This window comes from Tupaia chinensis, unplaced genomic scaffold, assembly GCF_000334495.1.
Source record: "Tupaia chinensis unplaced genomic scaffold, TupChi_1.0 Scaffold000294_1, whole genome shotgun sequence".
NCBI lineage: Eukaryota > Metazoa > Chordata > Mammalia > Scandentia > Tupaiidae > Tupaia > Tupaia belangeri.
The window spans coordinates 1,236,343-1,261,088 of NW_006159779.1; the positions used below are offsets into that span (position 1 = coordinate 1,236,343).

Here is a 24,746-nt window from a genome sequence, read left to right on the forward strand (position 1 = left end):
GGGCTACCCTGCAGAGGGAACCTCCAGCCCAAGGCAAGAGGAAGGCTGGGGACCAGTGGGGACAAATAACCCAAGAGTCCTGTCCCAGCTCTTCTAGGGCTCCCTGCTCTCTCCCCACCTCCCCAGCAAGGACATGTTTATAAGGCACATCAGGAAGTGGCCCTACCAGCCTCTCACCAGCACCCATCAGTTTCCATCCTGATAAGGTCCCCTCTAGGTGGGTGATTGGGGGTAGGTGCAAGGGGGTCTCAGGGCCCCAGGGCCCAGGCCGATTCCCTTCTCTTGTTCCCACACACTGGCCCTTCGGAAGCGGCTAGAAGCATGTGTGCAGCCTGCTGCCCCCCCTGGTCCCGTCTCAGAAGTGGCCTTAGCGCCTGCCCCCCAGTGCTCAAGCACTTAGACTAGCCCTCTCTCTCTCCTGAGGCAGTGCCGCTCCTGCACGGGATCCCTCATGCCAGTCTTTCAGAAGGCCCTTCCCCGAAGCTCCTGTGGCCCCTGGCCTCAGTGCCTCTGACTCTGGCAGCCACCTCCTCCCAGCCTCAGTTCCACCCAGCCTTTGGGCAGCTGCAGAGGGTGGGTGCTCCCCCACCCCAGGCAGATACAGCCCCCTGGACAGTGGAGCCTAGGTGTGGGGTGGTTCTGTCATGTTTCTTTTCTGGCGCCTCTCTTCCTTCAGGCACCTGGGGACTGGGATAGAGGAGGAGTCCTGGGCATGGAAGGGAGCAGCTCACTTAGAGGCCCTCACCTGTGGACTTAGACCAGAGCCAGCCAGCAGAATCGTTCAGAATGTATAGTCTTGGGGCCCGGGTGCTATAGGGTAAGGCCAGAGGCATGAGAGAAGGGGGGCATTTTCAGCTTGCCCCTGGGGGCTGCCCTCAGGACAGGGGCTGAGACTCCTTTGTGCTGTCCTCCTGGGTCCTTGCTCTCTGTCCCCACCTATGTATTGTATGCATAGCCGGCAGAAGTAACAAGCACGGGACAGCCTTATTCTGCATCAGAACCCAGTGTGTCCCTGACAGCAGCAGCCTGGGTAGAACAGACCTCGCCGGGCCTTGGTTCCTGGTCTGGTCTGGAGCCGAGGACTTGGCCAGCATTATCGTGGATTCTCTCCTCACTGTGTGACTTGTGCCCTGAAGGGTCCTCTCCCTGCCTGAACTCTGTGTGCATGCATGTGTGTGCGTGTGTGTTTGTGTGTTGGCTTGTACTCACACAACACATGTCTATTTTGCATTATTTTGCATGACAGCTATTTCAGGCCGAAGGTGTATGTGTGTTAGGGGCAGGAGGCGGGGAGTTCCAGGAGCCCTCAAAACCTAGACTGAACCTGAGTTTAGAAGTTGGGATATGGCCAGCTGGTGGTATAGAGGCTAAGGAGGCTCAATTCCACATAGCCAACTTCGTGGTTCAAATCCCAGACCCGGCAGCTTGAAAACCATGCTGTTCGTGTATGCGTGTGTGCCCAAAATCCCAAGAGGAGAGTGAAGGAGATGGGATTGCAGCATGACCATCCCCCTTGGAGGGTGACTTTCTCATTTTCCCTCTCTCTCTCTCTCTCTCTCTCTCTCTGTCTCTCTCTTTCTCTCTGGCAAGTGCACATGCCCTATAACAAAAAAATTAATAAATGAAAAGTAAACAAATAGAAGCTGGGATATGAAAATCGTGCCCAGATTTCCGAGGAAGGGCATTGAGAGGGCCAGAGAGACTGCACCGGCGGACGAGCCCGTGTCAGCCCAGTGAAAGGTGTGGTTCCCTCACTGAACACTGTAGCCCAGGAATGTGGACGCTAGGAGAAGAGTCCTCTATGTCCACAACGAGGGCCTGGGAGGGACCCCACCATCAGGTCGCCTGCAGGAGCCCTCTGGTGTGACTGCTCTTCCCTCCACCTGGATTTCCCCATCTGCAATCCGAAGGGGATGGATCTACCCTCTTCCCAGGACCCTTCTGAGTCCAAGTTCTAAAAAGAGAGCAGAGGAAGGTTGGAGCAATGCTGTGGGGACCTCAAGGCCCCTAGAGGGAGACTTTTTCTCCAGTGTCCCTAAGCCTAAGTTTTCCCATCTTTTGAGTGGGATTAATAGCACCACTGAACAAGGTCACCGTGAAAATAAATGTGCCCGACATATCGGTGCGCTGTGCCTGGAGCAGCTGCCTCGGAGAAGCTCCAGTTGCTGCTTGTCACACAGGACTGTCCTATGACGGCTGCTATTCTTAATTATCCTGGTGACCCACAGAGGGGCTGAGGCAAGCGCCCCCCTGCCCCACACCACCCGCTGCCTGCTTCCTGGACACACCTCACCAGTTGCTTCTCCCCCTGCCCCACAGGGACACTCGATGTGGACGAGTGCTCAGAGGGCACGGATGACTGCCACATCGATGCCATCTGCCAGAACACACCCAAGTCCTACAAGTGCCTCTGCAAGCCGGGCTACAAGGGGGAAGGGAGGCAGTGTGAAGGTGAGTCCAGCCCAGCCCCGTGGCCTGATCCTGCAGCTGACAGGGCCCTGTAGGTGACTACTCCACTGAGTGCCAGCCGGGCCGAGCACAGGCTTCTCTCGGCCTGGAGAGGGGGCTTCAGATGCCCCTGGGACCTCAGGCTGCTCCTGGAGGGTGGAGTTTGAAGTCACGAGGCGCCTGATACCCACCTGGGTTTGAAACTTCCTGTTTGTTTTAAGAAATTGAGGTGTTATACTTGTTTTGCTGTCCTTGCTGGATGTGTTGAGGGTGAAAGGTAACACCCTGGAGTGACCCCCAGCTCCCTAATTTCAAATGTCCACCCTGTGTGGCCTGTGGCTTCCCCAAAGGATCCACTCAGTGGCTGGCCAAGGCTCACTCAGTCTGCATCTCGAGCTCCAGAGCCTGGATGGAGGCTGGCAGATTGGTGCCATCTGCCCATCCAGCCTCCCTTCCCAGCACTTGGGGTACTGGCTGACCATGTGGCATTAGAAACTGTTTCTCTGGTAGGGCCAGGCCTGTGGCGCAGCAGTTAAGGCCTGTCCATGGAGAGCCAGATCTCATATGACTGACCACGGTTTGAATCTTGGCCCTGGTGGCTTGAAAACCACATTGGAGCTCTCTGGGCTCGGGCCTAGCTGGCGGCAATATCGTAAACGCACCACAAAGGTCGGCACTGTCGATAACTCCGGGACCTGCTACGGTGCCTCCCTCCGGAAAATGGTGCAGAAAACTGAAATCAGCCAACGTGCCAAGTTGGCTCCTTGCGTTGGCAAAACCAAGAAGCAGAGACGGGCTCCTGCATGAACACGGTAGCCAGTGGTACTGGGACCTACAGCAGCACTTCGGAAGACTGGCGCAATCGAAAGACCAGCAAGCTCCATAGACCTTTGGGTGAACTCTCACTCACCCACAATAAGTAGGTCAGTTCATGTAGCCAAACAGAAAGGAAGGAAAGCCCCACTAGATGTGCGTGCGTGTGTGCCCCAAACCCTGACGGGAGGGAGAAAGGGAAGGGAGGGAAGTGTGGCATGGCCACGCCTACTGGGGCTCGCTCCCTCCAGTGATCGCACACCCTCTGGCAGGTACGAGACACAGATAAATAGTCTCCCCCGTGGGCAGACGTCGAAGTTGAGGAGACAAGAGCAGCCACGGCGGTGTTTGGAGCCAGGCCTCCCCATGCCAGTTGGGCCCTCGGGAGCATTCGTCCACGAGGGTCTGTGCCACCACCCTGACTCTGTGGGTCTGCGGCAGGGCTCGGCAGGGGCTGGAGGTGGCTCTCTCACCACCCTTCGATAGTCACGGACCCTGTTCTTCCCTCCGGCCCCCATTGTACAGATGAGGAAGACAGGTTTGAAGGGAAGACGCGTCTTTACCTTTACCAAGTCCCCAGGTTCATGATGACATGGCAAAGGCCCAAGTCTTCTAATGTCCATCCACGTGGGACTCTGCAGCATCTCGTTTCCTTCTCCCTGAACCCCACCGGCTCAGTTTTTCTAAGTGTAAGATTTGCCTTAGGGAAGTGTCCAGTGAAAATGAGACAGGTGCCCATTCTCTCTGGAGAAGACTTTGCTGGGACTGGAGTTGGGTAGGGGAAGCAGCTATGCCTGCTTGGATTCCCAGCATCGTTTATCCAACTCATGAACATCTACTTATGGCTGAGTGCTGGGCAGATGCCCTTCTCCTGGGTCGTGCCTACCTTGGCCATATCCTGGCTTGTTCAGAGCCCAGAAGCCAGAGAGGCAGCTGGCCCCTACCCACGGGTCCATGGAAGGAGCCAGGCTGCAGGCAGATCAAGCAGATCTTCGCAAGAAGCCTAATGGGGGAGGCTGGCTTGCCTGTTGGCAGGGGCTGGAGGTCAGCTTGCTGGTGTGATGGCACATGGGAGGCTGTGTATGACCGCTTTCTAACCTCTGTTCTGCCCCCACACACAGTGCGCTTGCAGGGGAGGGCTTCGTTGGCACACCCACCTGATCTCTGCCAGTTTAAGCCATCAACCTGGCCCATTCTCCTCCAGCCCATCTTCTTAGGTCCTCTCCTGCTGTCCTCTACCCAGAGGCCCTACGTCATTTCCTGCCTGTTTTCCTGAAGCATTCAACTCGAACTCCCAATCTCCTTGAGTCAGGTTAGGAGACAGACTCTTGTCCCAAGTCCCGCTTTAAACTCACTGGCTCTATGGGTTCCACATCCTTATCTGCTATAGAGGAAAATCGTCTTGCCCTCCTGGGTGTGAGGATAAGATGGGAGGCTTGTAATGTGTTCAGAAACTGCCAGGGGTCTCCCTGCCTGTCTCTCCAGCCAGGCTCCAGCCCCAGCCCTTCACTGCCTACAACACGACACCTGTCTCCTGGTCACACACACACATACTGGCTGGTGCCACGTTTCTGAGCCCCGCTCAGGTCTTCCTCTAGCCCAAAGTTACTTTTCCTCTTTTTGTGTCCATACTAAATCTAAAAGCTAATCAGTCTTTAGATTTGCCTCCTCCAGGAAGCCATCCCTGATATCTCTACTTACACACACATGCACAATGGGCCGCATACTCTGCTCCCAGAGTCCCCGGGCATCCCTCCGTCACTGCACTTCTGACTCAGGATTATAATTGCATGCCTTGCTTCTCCCCCCCCCCGAAGTGTGAGCTCCTTTCTGAGGCCCTATCATAGGTGTTGGGGCCACCCCCCCTAAAGCTGAAAAATGCAGGCCATGCCTCCAGTACTCACAGCAAGCTCCTCAATACGGAGAGCTCTGTATGCTGGCCAGCACTGAGCAGGGCCCGACTCTGGCAGGGGTGGCAGGGAATGTTTGGTTTGAACTGGCCCGTTTTTGCCCATTTTGGAATTCACATCAGATGAGCCACCTAGGAGACCCCACAGAGGGGAGAGAGTGGGATGGGCAGTGTGGAGCACTGGGTCCGTGGGGTCTTGCCATGAAGTCGTCCTGAGCCTGTGTAGGGGAGTGGAGGGCAGGGACAGGCCTGACCCCTGCAGGGAAGGTCTGGGTGCAGCATCTCAGATGTGGACATGTGAGTGGGGACCCTGCTGAGCTCCACTTTCTCTGTTGGTTGTATCTATGGCCCCAGCTCTCCCCCGCCACAGGTCATCCTGCAGACGGGGTGTGATACAGTGTAGTGTAGAGGGCCCAGTACCTCAGGGCCTGCACTCAGCGCACAGCAGGTGCTCAGCATGTGGTCGGTCAGGAGAGGGACGATGCGGCATCGCCGTCCCATCTGCTCTCACGCCTCTCACCATGGTTGGTGGCTCAAACGGGATTTTGAACAGTGAAGGCCTTGGAGCCTGCTCAGTGCTGCACACCTAGAGGTGATGGCGATGGCCTAGCCTGATCCCTGCCCGCCAGATTGCAAGCTGGTAAGGCTGCATCATTTATCAGTGGAATTTTTTTCAGTTTATTTGTTTCTCCTATAAGTGAGAAAGAGATGGGACCAGCAGGTGGCGTAATGGCTACGTCGCTGGACTCCCATGCAGTCGACCATGGTTTGCGTCCTGGACCCGGTGGCTTAAACTCACGCCGGACACGTGTGCGTGCGTGCACAAGATCCCTCGAGGAGAATGGAGGAGAAGGGATTGTGGTGTGGCCATCACCCCTGGGGAGTGAGTTCTCGCTTTCTGTCTCTCTCTCTCTGTCTTTCTGGCGAGCACACACACCCTGTAGCAAAAAACCCTCAAAACAAAAAAGTGAGAAAGAGAGAGAGATGACAGTCCCTCCAACAGGTCTTGATGCTACTAATCACTCCCAACCCCAGCTGCCCCTAAATCATGGGCCTGCTTGTGCCCTGCAGACCCAGGAAGGTAGCAGTGCAAATCCAGAACGTTCCCCTGTGGGTCAGCCTCACAGAACCTCGTGTTTTACTGCAGCATCACCTTCTGGCTCATACCAGTAGAGTCCCCATCAGTGGAAATTTTATCGTTTGTTTTCATTTTTGCTAGAGGGCACACACACTTACCAGAGAGACAAAGAGAGGGAGAAAGCACCCCCAATAGACGCAATCCCGTCTCCATTTCTCTATCCTCTTGGAATTTGGGGCATGCACATGTATGTGCCTGGTGTTTTTCAAGCCACCAGGGCCAGGATTCAAACAGTGCAGTCAGCTGAGGGATCCAGCTGCCTCAAACAGTAGGCCCTGGACTTGGCTTAGAACTGGAGGGAGAACGCCGTTTGGTCACTTCTCCCTAAATGCTCCATGAGTAAGTGCTGTTATGGGTTCTAGAGACCCTGTCCCACTTCCAGATGGGTTTTCTCATCACTGGGGACCTGCTCCCAATCATCAGTCAGAATTATACAGCCTGACTGAGTGTTCCCCCCAGGAAGGCTCTGCAGAGACTTCTGGGGGCATAGAAATCGGGTGGGGCTGGCAGGACACATGTGGCAGTAACCTGAGGGAACTGGAGGACCATCCAGAAGTTCACCTTGGCTTACTGATGGGGAAATGGAGGCCTGAGAGGGCAGGGGTCTTGTCTGAATTGAGACTGGATAGAGCCCTGGATTGGTGAGCCCATTTTCCCACACTGCACTTTTGCAAGTGATTATTGCTACATGTGACTTTCTGTCCTAACAAGAGAGCATAAATGAGCCATATTCAATTGAGTGTAGTGGTTAACACATGGGAACCAGGCTCTGGAGCTAGGTTGCTTGTGTTCAAATCCTGCCTGTGTATCCTGGGCAGGTTACTGAGCTTCTGCTCGTTATCTGTGAAATGGACATACTACTAGTGCCTACTTCATAGAGATACTAAACGGGTTGATGCATCTAAAGCATTTGAACATAGCTTGGCACACAGGATGTGCTAATAAGCATTAGCTGCTGTTCTTGTGATGATGATGACGTTGGTGGTGCCGTTGATGGTGATAGTGGTGATGACGGAGGTGGTGATAGTGATGTTGAAGATGCAGGCAACGTGAATGATGATGGTGATGTTGGTAGTGACCATGCTGATAGCAATGTTGATGAAGTTAATGTGAATGATAATGGCGAGATTGATTATGATGGTGATTTTGATTATAATGGTGATTATGGTGATGGCAATGATGATGGCAATGTGGAGGATGGTGGTATTGAAGATGAAGGTAATGTCACGGTGATGTTGATGACGGTGATGTTGATGAAAGTGAAGCTGAAGATGAAGATCATGTCATTATGATGTTGATGACGGTGACATTGATAATGAGGGCGATGTTGAAGACAAAGGCAGTGTCATGATGGTAATGATAATGGTGGTAGAGGTAATGATGACAGTGATGATAATGGTGATGAGATGACCACTTTGATGGTGGTGACAGCAGTGTTGGTTGTGATCATAATGGTGAGATGATGAAGCCGATGCTCATGTGACTATGATGGTAATGTTGAAGACGAGGTGATGATGTGCTGATGGTGATTTTGATGATGATAATGGTGGTAATGGTGATAGTGAAGATGACTGTGATTTTTAAAATGTATTTATTTACAGTCATTCGCTGTACATCAAGACGGTATACAAAATGAGATTTTCCATCAGGAATACATTTTATATTGGCTCAGTCAAGGATATTACTATACATGTTATCATCAACAAATAATCTTCAATTTCTTGTTTCTTACATGTTTTGCTTCCCTCCTCCCTTAATTCCCTACCTCTCACCCTCTGTCAATTCCCTTCCTTCTCCCAGACTGTCTCTGGTATGTACAGTTATTTTCTATGCCTTTTTCCCCCATGCTTTATCAATTCACTAAAGATCTTAATTAATTAAAAAACTTTCAATAGCAAGCATGGCTGATATATACATACCTATGAATGCATGTCTAACTTTAGGCGTAAACCTCAGTGAGTAAAGTGAACATACTATAAAGTAGCACCTCGCTGGAGCTGTATAGCTTACTACAGTCATTAAATAGGTACTAATAGGTATTTTGAATGCATTTTTTTCTTTCAAAAAAACAGGGTTTTTTTGTTTTTGTTTTTTTGAGAGGTTTTTGCTATAGGACACATGCACTCACCAGAAAGACAGAGAGACAGAAAGCAATAAATCACCCCCCCAGGGGCGGATGGCACCCCGCAATCGCTTCTCCTCCATTCTCCTCTCGGGATCCTGGGCACGCACGCACATGTGCCCAGCGTGAGTTTAAGCCACTGGATCAGGGACTCAAACCACGGTCGACCACATGGGAGTCCAATGACATAACCATTATGCCAACTGCTGGTCTCCTATTTTAGTTTTAATAGACCAAAATCAAAAAATGTTTAGAGAAATTTGCTAAAACTTAAGGCCAGGGAAAAGGTTAGGATTTAGTTCAATAGTAGGTAGATGAACCTACCAACAGTTTAAGAGAAGACAAAAATCCTTAAATATGGAAATCAAAGCATCAAAGAAAATCAGTAATGTTTTAGTCTAGAGTCAAAAAAATTCTATTTCACTCATTCAGACCCATGTCATTAATCTCTCGTCTACTGAATTTGCAGTGTTACTATGGTCTGCTCTTTCCATTTAAACTCTGGAAGTTAGCATTCAGCTCTGGACTTGTCCCTACTATTAGGCTGACCATTCTCGTGGTCGTATTTTGTGCACTTATTTCCGTGTGTCCTACTTTACTTTTCCTGGTACAGCACTCTCTTCAGCACTTCTTGAAGAGTTGATCTGCTGTTGGTAAATTCTTTCATGTTTTGTTTACCTGAGAATGTTTTTGTCTTTTTTTCCCATTTGAAAGATAATCTTGCTGGATATAGTATTCTTGGTTGAAATTGTTTCTCACTTAACACTTTGAATACATTTTTCCATTCTTTCCTTGCTTGCATTGTTTCTGATGCGAGATCCAACATTAGCCTTATGGGATATCCTTTAAAAGTAACTTGATGTTTCTCTCTTGCCAGATTTGGTATCTTGTCTCTGTGGTTTTGGTCAATCTGGCTAGGATGTACCTTGGGGAAGATCTTCTCGGGTTGATTCTATAGAAGGTCCTTCGTATTTCTTGGGTCTGGATATTTGAGTGCCTCTCTAGGTTTGGAAAGTTTTCTTCTAGGATTTCATGGAACAGATTATCAATGCCCTTATTAGTTTCTTCACCTTTTGGGATACTGATGATCCAGATGTTTGGGCATTTTACTTGTATATTATTCACATTTTGGGGAGTTATTTTCTCAGTCTTTTTGGTGAACTTTTCTAGGTCAGAAGTTTATCTTCTACACCTGAGATTCAATCTTCTGCATGATCTAATCTGCTTTTGCTATTTCCAAGGGAAGTTTTGATTTCCTATATTACAGCCTTTGTCTCTAACAATTCCATTTGATTCTTTTTTATGATGTGTATTTCGTCTTTCATATGGTGCAATAACTTTCTCATCTCCTGGAACTTGGTGTCTCTTTCCTCCTGCATCTTCTGGAGTTCATTGTCTCTCTATCCTTGTATGTCTGTTAGCTTTGTCACTATGAATATTTTAAATTCTTTATTTGACATTTCCATGAGTTCCCTTGTATTCTCTGTGGAGGAAGAGGGGTTATTCTTTTCCCTTAGAGGAGAGACATTTTCTTTGTTTTTCATATTTCTTGTGCCTCTGTGGTGGCTTCTGGTCACTTGATGGATTATACATTTTTTCCTAGTTTTCAGAATTAAATCTGAGCATTTAGAGGAATGCAGGAGAAGGAACCTGCTGTCTCTAAACAATACCATTTTTCTCCCTTTGTACAGCTGATTCAACAAAAACTGAGGATTAATCTGACCCTAAAAGTATTCAGATATTTGGCTACTGAGCACCTAACCTGTCTAGAAAATCAGTGTGTGGAAGCTGAGCAGAAAACTGAGAAAGATAAAGAGAAAAGGAAAGGAATAGAAAAGAAGAAGAAGAGGAGGAGGAGGAAGACGAAGAAAGAAGAAGAAGGAAGAAAAAACAATAAAAAAAAAGAAAAAAATTTGTCAAAAAATGAAAACCGTGCCGTGCACTAGTGCACCATGCAAATGGGGCCACTCAGAACTCAAATATAGATGGCTGCTGAGTGGCTTGTCCTTTGCAGGCAGGAGGGAAAGGTAAGAATCAGCAAGACAAAAGAGTGGCAGAGATCTAAGAAGTTTAAAAATTAAAATAAATTAAAAATAGAGAGAGAGAGAGAGATGGAAAGAAACAGAGTAAGTAGGGTGCTCCAACCTGGCTCCTGGCTAGATCTGGAGGGGCAGGAGGGCAGAGGGTCTGGGCAGAGGGTCTTTGGTGGTCCTAATCCCTGAATGGGGCCGCTCAGAACTCAATTATAGATGGCTGCTGATTGGCTTATCCTGACTCCTGGCTAGATTTGGGGGGAAGGAAGGTGACGTCTGGGCAGAGGGTTTTTGGTGGTCCTAATTCCAAGATGATAGCGATGTTGATAATGATGACAATGGTGACGAAGTCAATGTTGGTGATGAAATCGATGTTGATAGTCATGGGGACAGTGATTTTGGCGATGACGTCTGATGGTGGTGGTGGTGTCGATGATGGCAATGTTGAAGATGATGGTGGTGATGACGTTGATGCTGGTACTGACAATGAGGTCATGTTGATGATGATGATAGTGATGATGCTGGTGATTTTGATGATGATAGTGGTGGTGGTAGTGATGGTGATAGTGATAATGGCGAGGTTGATGAAGTCAATTTTGGTGATAATGATGTTGATGATGAAGTTGATGTTGATGGTGATTTTGGTGATGGTAAAGCTGAGGAAGCCAACACCGATGATGGTGGTTTTGATGAAGAAGGTGATAGTGATGTTGATATTATTGATGATGAACATCACCATGTTGGTGTTGATGATCATGCTGGTGTTGGTTATCATATTATTGAGAAGGGGTGAAGCTTTGTCTTTTCCCAACAATTCCTGGGCTCAAAAATGGGGTATTCTGGTTCATTCACTACTCATGTTGATGGTAAACTATGCAGAGATCCATTCCCCATGAAGATGCACAGACACTTGTCCCTTCCCAGATGACATCTACCGAGAATGCACAATGAAAAGCACATGGCACAGAGGCGTTCCTTTGTTCAGCTACCTCTGCTTCATGGATAGCAAACATGCTGGCACCCTCTCCCACAGTAGACATCAGTGATCAGTCACCACACCTTCTAGACAGTCATTCCCGTAGTAGATGAAACCTGTTTTCCCTCCCTGTGCTTCTGCATTTCCAAATCCTGAGCCACAACGGGTTTCTGCGGAGCTCTGAGTTGTTTGGGGGAAGTGAGTAGCCTGTCTGCAGACCCCAGAGACTTTGCTGTTTACTATGATAAGCACAAAAGATGGATTCTTGGCAAAGCCCAGAAAGCCTGGCTTCACAGTCTGCCCAGTTCTTTATAGGATGTGGGCCCAGGCTGTGGGAATCTCTATGTGGGGGTTGATGGAACCTCTTGTACCCTCATCACCTTGAAACTGGAGGCAATGGTCCCCATTCTGGAGTTTCTTACTACTCCTTTAGCCATCTTGCCGTGTGGCCACTGGACATGAGAGAATGATGTGGCCTCCACATGTGCAGCCACATTGCAGTTGTGTCTGAGGAGCAGTCTGGGGCACTGTTTGGTCAGCTTAGCACAGGCAGGGGCTTGCTAAGACCAAGTTCCTCAGACAGTGCCTTTCTATTCTCACGATGATTCGTGTCTTGTCAGAATCCAGAGTAGCCTGAGGTTAACTCAAGGATATGTAGAGTAGAAATAAACCTTAAGGGCATGGCATCCCAGGCAACCCTGTGTCTCCAGGTGACTGTCCCGCTTTGCACAGTGCATTTCGATTTTTCGGCCTCTCCTCTTGGGATGTGAACTCCCTTGGACGGGGTTTGTGACCCGTTCAACTCCCATCGCTGGAACCCAGCATAAGGCCTGCCATAGGGTGTTTAAGACATTCATTAGGTGGAAGGTGTGTGGATGGGCCCCCAGGGTTACCTCCTCCAGGAAGCCTCCCCTGGCTCCTCAGACAGAGCTGCCTGTCACCCGTGAACATCCTCCTCAGTCTCGTCATACCAGGCCGTGAAACCTATGTGACTTCACTAGAGTCTGGACTCAGAGTTGGTGCCAGTGGACAGGAACTGACTGTTAGCACTTTCCTGGTACCAGGAAGGGCTTCCCAGAGCCTCCTACACTCCGAAGGTTTCACAGATGAGGGAGCTGAAGCTCACGGGCAGGGGCTGGCCTAAGGGCACCTGGCGTGGCCCAAGTGGTAGACTTAGCCTGGGGAAACTGGGCCCAGAGACGTCAGTCGCTGGCCAGGTTGCCCAGTTGAGAGCCTGGGTTCCAACCCCAGGTGGCTAAGGGGTCCCAGTAAGGCCAGGCCTCAGCAGCCTGTCGCAGCAATAGGGGCTTCCTTCGCTCGGGTGTGACAGTGGGTCTGTGAGACCTTTTCCTTTATTACACCTCCCTGCCCTGGCTGCCACTGCTCAGCAGGACAGGCCCGAGGAATGTGATGGGCTGGAGGCACCGCGCCCACCTGTGCAGCTGGGAGACAGCGCCCCTTGGGCTCAGCTCAGCTTAGCCCCTTTGAACTGTTATTGTTATTCACTCCTCCTCCCCTCGCTCAGCCCAGCCTCACCGCCATTCCGGCTGGAACTGGCCAGCTCCTCCTGTCATCAGGGCCTTTGCACATTCTGTTTCCTCTGTCCCCCCTCATTTAAATAAGTCCATGCCTCCCCAGATCACCCAGTCCCTTAGGCTAGGGCCTTTGGAAGCTGCCAGGGCCAGCCCTGTGCTGGCCTCCTGGTCTGAATTAGCCAGGCCTGTTTGTCTCATTCTGCAGAGCGGGCAGGCCGGGTGAGGAGGGGGCATTTCATCCCCTTTAAATGCTTCAACTCATTTAACCTTAATTGCCTTGTTTTCATAGACATTTGCTAAGGAAAAGGACCAAATTATAGCCTGAATTGGGTCTTACTAATCTTAATTAAAAGCTCTCGTTTATAATCAGGACCAGGCCCCAACGAGGAGCAAACCGCCCTCAAATGGCTTGTTTAAATAACTAAGACCCTCTTGATAATCACTGTTTAGTCTGAACCCACAGCGCACATCACCCTTTCTATGTGTACTTCATTTTTAAAACCATTTATTCCATTTGCAAGTTCCAACTCAGGCCTTTTCCAAAATGCTATAATTGAAACTCTTGGGGGAAATAACTTTTTGTTTTGGCCACAGTGTATCAAATATATTACTATTTTCCGTTTTTGTGTGGAAAAGGGAAAAAAATGACAACCTTCTGGCCATGAGAGATCACAAAATTAGCATGTATATAATGAATGTAAACAGTCACTTCCTGAATTTTATATCCTCAGGGTCTACTTGTCAATCACAGAAGTCAGGTAGATTACAGAGCATGTTATTAAAATGTTTTAACAAAACTCCTAATAACACACTCAGCGATCCATTTAGTTTAACATCAGAAAAGAAAAAACAACTTAACCCAATTGGCCTTCTTAGGAAGTAATGTCTGTGATCGTATTAAATCATTTTCACCCGTGATTGCGCACTTTATTGAAACTCTAGATACGATTGTGCTTTTAGGGCTGCCAGGAAAGACAGTGGGAGGTGAGGAGGTAAGGAGGGGAAATTCTTCTCCTTCAGGTCTTAAAACCTGCAATTATGCAGCTAATGTGTGTTCTGCCAGAGATGAAAGTGCCTGAGTCCAGCAGACAAGCAGGCAGGAAGAAATTGGATGTGACTTGAAATTCCCCGTTGCTGTCAGCTAGCAATTAGCCGGGCTGCGTGCCGCTGGTCCCAGTTCTGCTGCGGCAGGGAGGCCTCTTGGAGAGTTCTGAGCCCATGCCCGTTTTTAAAAGGAAAAACAAAGTGCTCACGCTGTTGGCATTGGAGCAGGGACAGAAAGTTCATCCCTCTGAGCCTCAGTGTGCCCATCTGTGAAATACACACGCTGGGGTGCCTTCAGTTAAGCATCCAAAATATTGTCTGAGCACTTACTCAGCTTGGTTCTGGGACCAAGACATGTTTCCTGCCCTGGAAGACCTCTCTGGTTAGTAGGAGAGACAAACTAGGAAACACATCATCAGAGAGGGGTATAAAAAATGCAGCAATGAAAATAGACGTGACTAGGAGCCGGTGAAGGAGAGAGTATGTCACTGCCTGAGGAGGGGAAGAAATGACGGAGGGCTTCCTGGCAGAGGTGTCATGCAGGTCAGAATAGGAAAACTGAGCAGGAGGAGCAGGTCTCTGGTGTTCCTTCTAGCTCACATGATTGATGGGAGCATTTATAGCAAGGATGTAGAGGCCCGTGTTTTGGTTCTTGCTGACTCAGTAAGTCCAGCAAGTGACTTAACCGTCTTGAGCCCAGGTTTTCTAATCCAGCAGATGGGAGCAGGAACACCTGCCTTAGGGAATGTGCATTTGAGCAAAGCCTGGAGGACAGAAAAGGGCTGTCTGTGAGACCATGTCAGGGGCAGCACCAGGGCCTGTGTGTTGGACTTCCCCCCTAAATTCCTGTTCCTCCAAGGTTAGGGGTCTCTGTCCCCCGACATCTCTGGGCTCCCCAGGCAGCAGCCCTTCTCTGCTCCCTTCTTCCAGGCACTCTCGCCTCCTCTCGGCCGCTTCTTATTACAGTGGCTGTATTTGTTTTTCCATCAGAGGAATGCTAACCAGAAAAAACCATTATTTCTAAGAAAATAAACTGTGGGCTTGTTGGCCTTTGAATGCTACTGAAATGGATGACGGCCTTCCCCAAAGGCCTTGAGACAAAGAGGGCCGGGGACTTGTGTATACGGGCAAGGTCAGGGGGTCTTGGAAGGGGCTCTGACGGGACCTCCAGATGGGCCAGGGCTGTGGCCCTGGGAGGAGCATTTCAAACTCCAGCTGCTTGGACGTCTGGATGAGTGACAGCTGTGGCATTGATCATGCCCCGCTTCCTGCAGGGTCTCAAGATGCACCCCTCTCTGCAGGACCCCGTGCCTTCTGTCTGGACCCTCACCCAACTATCAAGGGGAACCGAGCTGGGAGGGGGGTTGGCAGAGACCTGGGTTCCAGCCCTGTGTGACCCAGGAGAGGTCTGTGGGCCTCTTGGGCCTCAGCGTGCGAAGTTCAGGGGGCCAGAAGATTCCAGGTCCCTGGACACCCTCTGTGGCAGCTCCTTCCTCAAGCGCTCCCTAGTGCTGGCTCAGCCTGCGGGGGCAGTGGGTAGGCCTCAGTGGGACCCAGGGCCCGGCGGGCCTGTTGGAAGAGGAGGCTCCCCTCATGTGCCTGTGTTCAGCCTGGTCTGGGTCATTTTCCATCTCCAGGCCAGCAGCTCCTGGTGGCCAGGATGAGGCTGAGGGTAAGAGGCCCGGCAGAGGGAGGGCGCTGGCACAGAGTAAAGATGCCAGGGCAGTGACTTGCTCCCCGATGAGGACTGTGGGCCCAGATGCTTCGTTCACTGAAACATGGAATGTCTCAGGACTATTGTACGGAGAAGAGGAATCTAGAACCAGCTTGTCAGGTGAATTTTGACTTCACCGCTTCCTGGCTGGGTGACCTTGGGCAAGACACGGAAGCTCTCTGAGCCTCGGTTTATTTTTGGTGAGATGAGGGAAGGTAAGCCCTTCCTACCCATGCCATAGTGAGGGTTAGGCCAGCTGTCACTAGGATGGAGCCCAGTGTGGCGTCACCACTGCTGTGACCTTTATTGCTGCTGGGGAGGAACTCTGCCAGGGGGACAGAGAGAACATGAAAGTTTCGGGCCTTACTGGCTGCCAAATCTCAGGCCTGTGCCTTAGGGGAAGACGCATGTACCGAGAGCCCTAGCCTCAGACTTGCTGATGGGGTTAGCTCTCAGTTCCCCTCTTTGGGTCCCCAAGGCCCTTTCAAAAATCCAGGGCGCTGATGGGAGGAGCCCTGGGGTCCCGGTTAAGGGACTCTAAGCGGCTGAGGCTGCGCAGCAATTGCGTGTTTCTCATTCTTTTCCTGGTGAGTTCGGAGGGGTGGGCAGGTGGAGCAGCACCTCAGAGCCTGTGCAGGTTGGGGTCTGGGGCATCCCCCCTGCCTTTCCCTCGGGCGTGGGAGAAGGAGCATGCCTGTAACTGGAGCAAAAGTGAGGAGCAGTCGGGGCCTCACTCAGGGCTGGCAAAGCCTGGCGGGCTCCCTGGGCCACTCCTCGCCTCCACCTCCAACAGTCCTAATGTCAGTGCCCAGGAACAGCCCCCAGCGAAGGGTTCAAGGTGCTTTTGAGGGAGAGAGGAAGTAAGTGGTCCTCTTCTGATTGGTTTGATAGGAAAAACCCCTGTGGTTCTGGGGGACTGGGCACCCCACCGTGACCCCCAAAGTAGGCAGGTGGCATTTGAGCTCAGTTCAAAGTGAGTGTCCCGTGGCTTCACTGCATGTCAGCAGAGCCCTGGAGACACAGCTGGCCAGTGAGTGAGAGCACCGATGGCTTACCTTGGCTGTGAACCTTTTTTTCTTTTTTTGGAGAGGTTTTTGCTATAGGGTGCATGCGCTCGCAAGACACACAGAGAGAGACAGAGAGATAGAAAGCGAGAAATCACCCCTCCAGGGGGGATGGCCACGCTGCAATCCCTTCTCCTCCATTCTCCTCTCAGGATCTTGGGCACACACGCACACGCACCTGGCGTGAGTTTTAAGCCACCGGGTTCGGGACTCAAACCTCGGTCGACTACATGGGAGTCCAGCGACATAGCCATTACGCTAACTGCTGGTCCCGCTGTGAACCTTTTTAAACCACTGCTTTGGGATATAATCCACACTCCGCATAGCTCACCCTTTCAAAGCATACGGTTCGGTGCCTTTTTGTGGAGTCACAGAGCTGCTCGTCCATTACCACCATCTGTTTTAGAATCTTTCTTTTTTAAAATTTTATTACTAGAAGGCAGGTGTGTTTGCCAGAGAGAGAGAAAGTTAGAGGAAAAAAACAAAAACAAAAAAAACCATGGGCGATACTCATGCCACAATCTCTTCTCCCTTTCTCCATCCTGTCAGGATTTGGGGCATGCACACACCCACGCCTGGCATGTTTGTCAAGCTGCCAAGGCCGGGATTTGAACTGTGGTCAGTCATGTGGGATTTGTTAACCACTGAGCTATCGAGCTGGCTCTTAGACTCTTTTCATTACCCCAAAAGTAACCCCGTATGCCTTAACCATCACCCACCCACCACCCCCAGGGCTCCAGCCCCTCCAGCCCAGGAAACCACTGATCTACTTCCTGTCTCAATAGATTTGCCTTTCCTGGAGGCGTCATATAAATGGAATAGCATGTGTGTGGCCCCTCGTGACCGAGCCCACAGTAACTTTAAGGCAGGGGTCCCGACTCGGTTCCTGGCTTCCCTGGTGTCAGCTTTGTGACCTCGTACAGAGCAGGCAGTATCCGAGTCTTGTTTCCCTTGCAGCTAAACAAAGATGCGGGTTCCCACCTCTCGGGGTGGTCATATGTGCAGGCCCCACGCACTGCCCCTCACGTTGACCTGGTCGGTCAGTGAGGCTACGGTCATGGGGACCGCCCATGCCTTCTGCAGTCCCAGACCTTGGTTGGTCATGCTCGGCTCGGTTTTGAGGATTAAGCTGGCCCTGTCCCCCTGGCCTTGAAGCGTCAAAGGATGCATACAGCATGTGAGAAAGATAGTGTCTATTCGGGGGACCGTGGGGCCCGGAGCTGGGAGAGGTATCCTGTTCGCAGAAGCTTCAGCGAGGGGTGATGCTGGGGTTCAGTGTACAGAAGGAAGGGGGCTGTGAAGGTGAAGGAACTCCAAGCAGAGGGAACAGCATGAGCAGATGTGTGGCTGCCTGCACCACTGAGGGGACTGCAGAGGTCACCCAGCAGCTCGGACACTGTGATTGTCGCAGATCACAGGGTTGGGGGTGGAGGTCTTGGGGGAGACCGAGGGAACCTTCCCACCCTCTGGCTGAGCCACAGTCATTGTATGCAGTTAGGAATGAAAACGTGCCTGGATTTGTGTTGGTTTTGCATGACCTTTGACCTCCCTCGTAATTAACTGCTGGGCCCACTTCTGGCATTGTCTCAGTCGAAGGGAAACCTGATCGATGGATGCGAGGGGTCCTCGGAGAGCGGTCTCATTACTCAGTCATTACAAACCCGGAGCTTAACCCCACGCCACCGCCACCGCCACCGGAGACAGGGGACTTAATCCTTCCTGCTAGGCAGCCGAGAAACCACTTTCCCGCAGCCGTAATTAGCCAACAAACCGGATTAAGATTTATTCATCAATAAGGACTCGACTTCCTAAACCATACATCTCTCCCAGAATGGTTGCCTGATCTAAGGACAGCCTGATTTTTCCTAAAGTCCCCAGACAAAGGAGAGGATGTGCCCAGCCAGGGAAGCGGTCTTTGTTAGACTACTTGGGCTCCACTATTCATGAGGAATGTCTAGAGAAATGTCAGTTTTGGGGGGAACAAGAGACATTTCCAGTAACGATCTCTGAGATTCAGTAATGATCTCTCATGCAGCAGAGGGTACGGTGCTTTGAAAATCCCCATTGTGAGAACATTTCCACTCAGGCCTGATTTTCAAAAACATGCCCTCAAATAGTATTAACATTGGCTCAGCCTGGTGGCGCAGTCATTGGCAGACTGAACTGCGATGCTGGAAGCCACACAGCTGACTGAGGGTTCAGACCCCAGGTCTGCTGAAAACCTGTGTGCCCAGATTCTTGACAAGCTGGAGGCCTAAGAAAAAGGGGACTGTGTTATACTAAGATCCTGTCAAGGGGATCTCTCTGTCTCTCTCTGTCTCTCATGCATACATGTGCTTTCTATCATGAATAAAAATAAATCCGTTTAAAAAATAAAACAAGAAGGTGCTGTGGTTCATTGCAATAGCATCTTTTAGAACACGGGCGTCTCAGAATAAACACATTTTATGGGGCAATGAGAATCAATTTTGAATCAAATGGGAAAAAAAGAAAAAGAAAAAAAAAAAAAAACAACAACCTCAGCCTACTTGGGTTCCAAACCATGCTGCTGGCACATAGCCACGGTATGGGATTGTGTCTGCACGCTGCCATTTTAATATAGGAAAAGAAGAACTGGGTGACCTTTCACAAATCCCGTAATGAGCAGTTCCCCGTGCTGTTTTCCTCTGCTCTGTTGGATGTCGGGAGCCGTCTTCTGATGGGAATTGAGTGTTCACTTAAAAAAACAAAAACTAAGCTAAACCAAGCTGGGCAAGGCGCCGGGGTGCCAGGAGGGAGCTGGACTTCTCATCGCCAGGGTGGGGAGTTCTGAAAGCTGGTCAGAGTTTTTTGTCCTGCTCCCATCCTCTTTGTGTGAACATCCCTGTCACTACTCCTCACAGTCACTGTCCCTCAACCTCGAGGGGAGGTTCAGAACTTAGAAATGAAGATAACAGTGTATAGCACGTCTCTGCCCCACCCCCCTGTGTGTTTAGCAATTTGTGGGAGCATGAAGCACTTGCTCGAAGTACTCCTTCACGCACCTGAAGAATGGCTCCTGGAGCAGGATGGAGCCTGTACTGGAACACAGCTGCCAGTGAGGGGACAAGGTCCTCAGCCAGGCCATGCTTCAACCTCCTCGTGGGTAGGTGCAGCACTCACACCTGCATCTTCGCATATGGCTCCATCACTCTGACCACGTGGCCGTCTGCCCCTGGTGTCTGTGTGTCTCCACGTGGCATTCTCCTGTGTGTCTTGTTCAATTTCTTCCTTAGAAAGACACCACCCAGGGCTAGCCCCATGGCCTAGTGGTTAAGGGAGCCAGATCTCACATGGCTGGCTGCCGTTGGCTCGAAAAACACACTGGACACTTGTGCATGCCCAAAATCCCAACGGGATAGAGGAATGAAAGGTGAAGGGATTAAGACAGGACCATGCCCCGGTGTGCCATTGTGTCTCCATGTTTCTCTCTGGCAAGCACACACACCCTCTGGCAAATTTTTAAAAAAGAAAAGGAGGAGGAGGAGGAAAAGGAGGAGGAAGACACGAGCCATTGAACTAGGACCCACCCTAATCTAGTGTGACCTCATTTGAACTTGACTGAGTCAGGAAAGACACTGTTTCCAAACCAGGTCACACTGTCAGGTGCTGGGAGCCAGGACTTCAACACATGTTGTGGGGAGACATCATTCAACCGCAGCTGTCCTTTAAGAATAAATATCCAGAGCTCTCTGCTCTGTCCGCCTCCATCCTTTACCCTCTTCTACTCCATCTTCCTCTTCCTTATTCTCTGGCCTTTTTCTTTCTTTCTTTTTTTTCTTTTTTTCTATAGAGCACATGTGCTCACCAGAGAGAGACATGAGGCAGAGGGAGGAGGAAGGGGGTTAAGAAATCACCCCCAAGGGGGGATGACCACACTGCAATCCCTTCTCTTCCAGTCTCCTCTTGGAATTTTGGGCACAAACACACATGAATCCAGTATGATTTTCAAGTTGCCGAGTCCAAGACTCGAACCATGCAGTCGGCCTTGTGGGATCCAGCACCTTACCCTCCATATCGCCAGCTGGTCCTCTCTGGCTTTAATAGTCTTTAATAAGTGCTCTGAACCTGATGGGTGTCTTGGAGGCCCGTGAGGCCTCTTCCAGGGTAGGCGCTTGGATACAGTTTTTTCCAGTAAGTCTACTTGCCTTAGCAGATTCGTTTGTTTTGTTGGTTTCTGTGTTTTTCTCTTACGTATTAAAGGAGGCTCACTTGATTGAAAATAACCCAAATTCCAGGCACGAGCATGGAAAATCAGGGACGGTTTGGTTTGTGAGTAGATGTCCTCCATCCTGGGCATGAGGGAGACAAAGCTGGCGGCCACTGAAGCATACAGGGACACATTAGGCTGGGGACTGAAAAGGGACTGATCATCCTAAGAGAGGCTCGGATCTCAGGAATTCTTTAGGCATGGACAAAAACAAGATGTGGGCAGCGACCATCCTGCACGGGCACCTACTGGGGCCTACCCTATGGGGGACAAAGGAAGAAAAAGGCAAGAGCTATCTCATTGACTACTCAGCGATGTCTTTGAAACGCCTGTGGGTATGATGATCAAATAGTCGATCATTTTAATAGTGAAAAGCTTGGTATTAATAATCGCACTCACACAATGAGCATAAACTAGCACAGTGTCAGGCAAGTTGAGGTGTATGATTATCCTATTTAGGGCAAGAAGACATTCCCCTGATTAGGAGGTCAAGATTCTTGACCACATAGTGGTTATGTTGCTGAACTCCCACATGGCCAACTGTGGTTTGAGTCCTGGGCTGGTGGCTTCAAACTTACACTGGGGGCATATGCATGCATGCCCAGGATCCTGCAGGAGATTATTTCTGTCTCTCTGGCAAGCACACACACCCTATAGAAAAACAAACAAACAAACAAAACAAAACAAAAAAACACCTCTCCAAAAATAAATAAATATAAATAAATAAATAAACAGCTGATTAAATTACATTTTATGGACTTGGTGATTCAGTAACTGCGTTTCTCTCTTTGCTTTGGCTTCTAGGAAGCTCAAAGCCATATTTGTGGCCCATCTTTTATAATCGTGATGGAATAACCAAAGTATCTCTGCCTACTGTCACCAGCTCTATCTTGTTCTTTTTTTATTTTAAAAAAGTTTATTTAGTTCTTCCATGAGTAAGAGAAAGAGATCGTACTTCCAGCAGGGTCTCAATGCCAAAATTCACCGCTAGCCTTCAGCCAGCCCCAGATCATGGGCATGCATACGCCCATCATACACAGGGAGGTTTCTTACACAGGGAGGTTTCTTGTCTTGAACTGGGAGGTGTCTTCTGTGGGATGCCACATAAGATGTTGCATTTCACCACTAGTCATGGTCTGGTCCTTTATTTTGTCAACCTTTATTTCTTTTTTTTTTTATTCTAACATATTAATACACAAACACACACACACACACACACATATATATATATATATATATTTTTTTTTTAATTTGCCAGACAGCATGTGCACCTCTCTCGTTAGAGATGGAGAAAGAGAAAGCATCCCCTAGATGGCATGGTCACACCATAATCCTGTCTCCATTTTTCCATCTTGTTGGAATTTGGGGCAAGCATGCACACATACCCAGTGTGTCCTTCAGACTGCTGGAGCAGGGCTTTGAAGCAAGCAGTTGGCAATGTGGGATCTGCCTCCCTGAACCACTAGGCTGTGGAGATGTTTCCTAACTTCTTAATCTTTTTGAAAATCTTGTTGTATGTATTTCATAAGTTGCTTGGTGTGTGATGTCTGAAGGAATAGGTGGGTGACTTGAGTCTGAATAGCTGGATGGGTGAATGTGTGAATGGATAGATGGATTTGGGTAAGTGTTGGGGGATGTTTGCACGTGCCTATGTGTTTGGATAGAGGTGTGGGTGTATTGGTCAATAAATATATGGACGAGTGGTTAGGCATCTGGATGGATAGATGAGTGAATGAATGCTCAGATGAACGGATGTTTAAAGAAATGAAAGGATATTTAGATAGATATATAGATGCACGTTTGGCTGGATATATGGATAGGTGACTAGTGAGCGAGTGAATGGTCAGCTTGCTGGATATTTAGATGGATAGCTTTTGGCACAAATAAATGAAAGCATTGTTGGATCGGTGTTTGAATACAGGGGTTACAAGGTGCGTAGATGGATAGTGGGGAGTTGGGTATCTGCAAGAATGTAGCATGGCTGGCTGGTTAGTTAGGTAGACAACTAGGCATGCACACATACATGTATGTGTGTACTGGATGAATGAAGAACAAGTGGAAGGATGGGTAGGTGAGTGGATCTTTGGATGACTGGATAATACTTTCTCAATACAAGCTGTAAATGTACCAAGTGTGAAATAACAAGAATAAAGCACTTTGCCAATGACTGGAAATTATGGGCATTCTAACTTTCTAACTTACTGGAAAGGATCTAGCTTTGTAGACATCCTCCTTTGTACCCCTCATTTTGCACAGACTGACAAGCGTAAGAAAGACCTTCGTTCTGACCCTTGCCCTGCCACTTACCATGTGACCTTGAACAATTACCTCACCTCTCTGTGCTTTAGTTTGTTCACCCATACAATGAAGTTAAAATGTCTACTCCAGAGGGTTGCTGTGAAGTCTAAAAGGCCCGCTTTACATTTCAACAGATATCTGTATACTTGCTTCTGAGCTGTACCATGAGTGAGAATATCTTAACCAAGCACAGAATAAGAGTCCTGTCCTTAAGTCTCATTGATTCAACCTAAGTCACACACCTACCCTGGGACCAATAGCAGTTGGTAGTGGCACATGCTATTTGGATGAATCTGCTCGGATCAGGCTTCATTCACCCCCAGAGCTGGGAGCAGGTCAGCTTCCCTTGAGTTACCTGCTTGAAGGAAAAAAGGTGGGGAAGAAACATTTGGGAACTGCTGGTTCAGACCAGGTAAAGGTGAGACTTATGCTGACACATAGTGGAGATAAGTGACCAGGGGGCAGACAACCATGGTAAGGGTATAGAAAAGCCATGCTTTGGGGGCAGACGTCCAGGGAGTAGTGGAAAGAAAATAATATTCCGTGGGATAGGGAACCCCAGAGAAGTGCAGGCCTTGGGGGTAGGTTGCCCTGGAGTGTCCATGAACGATTCAGGGGAAGGGATGGTTGGAATGGTGTATCTGAGACCTTCGAGAAAGTTCAGGGCTGCAAACAGAGACTGGGAAGTATTTAGTACTTCTCTGTCTATAAACCTGTGTGCCCTTTTAATAAACATAAACGTTGACATCCTGCTTTAAAGTTATTTACAACTCCTAAGTGTATTAAATATGATTGAAACAACTAAAAGAGTCATAGCTGAGTGGGCTTCCCAGCTACGGCAGGCGGCCACTGCGGGCAAGTAGAGACGTCTCCCATCTCTTGGACCTTTGGAGACCCAGGCTCCTTGTTCTTCCCTCTCCGTGCCTGGGGCGAGGCCACCAGGAATGGCCCTCAGCCCAGACCCTGTACACTGGCACTTTCGCGTCTGCTCTTTTCACGGAAGTTACCCCCTTGTTCTGCAACATCTCTGACAGGCAGGTGTTCGCGCAGGTCCTGGTCACCTTCAGAGTCGGGGAGCTCACTACCTCCTGGGATGGCCTCTGCCTTCCAGACGGCATTCCCGACCGGAAGTTCACTGGCCCCTGGGCGTCCGCACTGGGAGTGCGAGGCTTGCCTCAGTTTCTCCCTCTCACCGGCTGGCCCCACCCTTGCTTTCATAGCCGGAAGCCGGCTCCACAGCTCTCGCCCACGGTAGAGGCGGTGGGTTTCCTCCCGCTCAGTCGCCTATTGGGACACCTCAGTGAAACACTTCCGGTTTTTCCAAGTACGGCTCTTCTGGTTTCAGTGGACCGCGGGCACTTCCGGCCCCGCCCTCCTACGCCTTTTCCTGAGCCGGTGGCGGTGGGGGGACGGGGGATAGGTGG

The 24,746-nt window shown here is 49.8% G+C and overlaps 1 protein-coding gene across 1 annotated transcript in view; it reads left to right on the forward strand.

Annotated features, from left to right (window-relative positions):
• Positions 1-2,319: 2,319 nt before the first annotated feature.
• The window catches only part of SCUBE1 (signal peptide, CUB domain and EGF like domain containing 1), a gene marked incomplete at its 5' end in the record, with an annotated part of 134,161 nt that continues 111,734 nt past the window's right edge, over positions 2,320-24,746 (forward strand). The window contains 1 exon segment of the mRNA XM_014588668.2: positions 2,320-2,451. Coding sequence (XP_014444154.1) covers positions 2,320-2,451 — 132 coding nt within the window.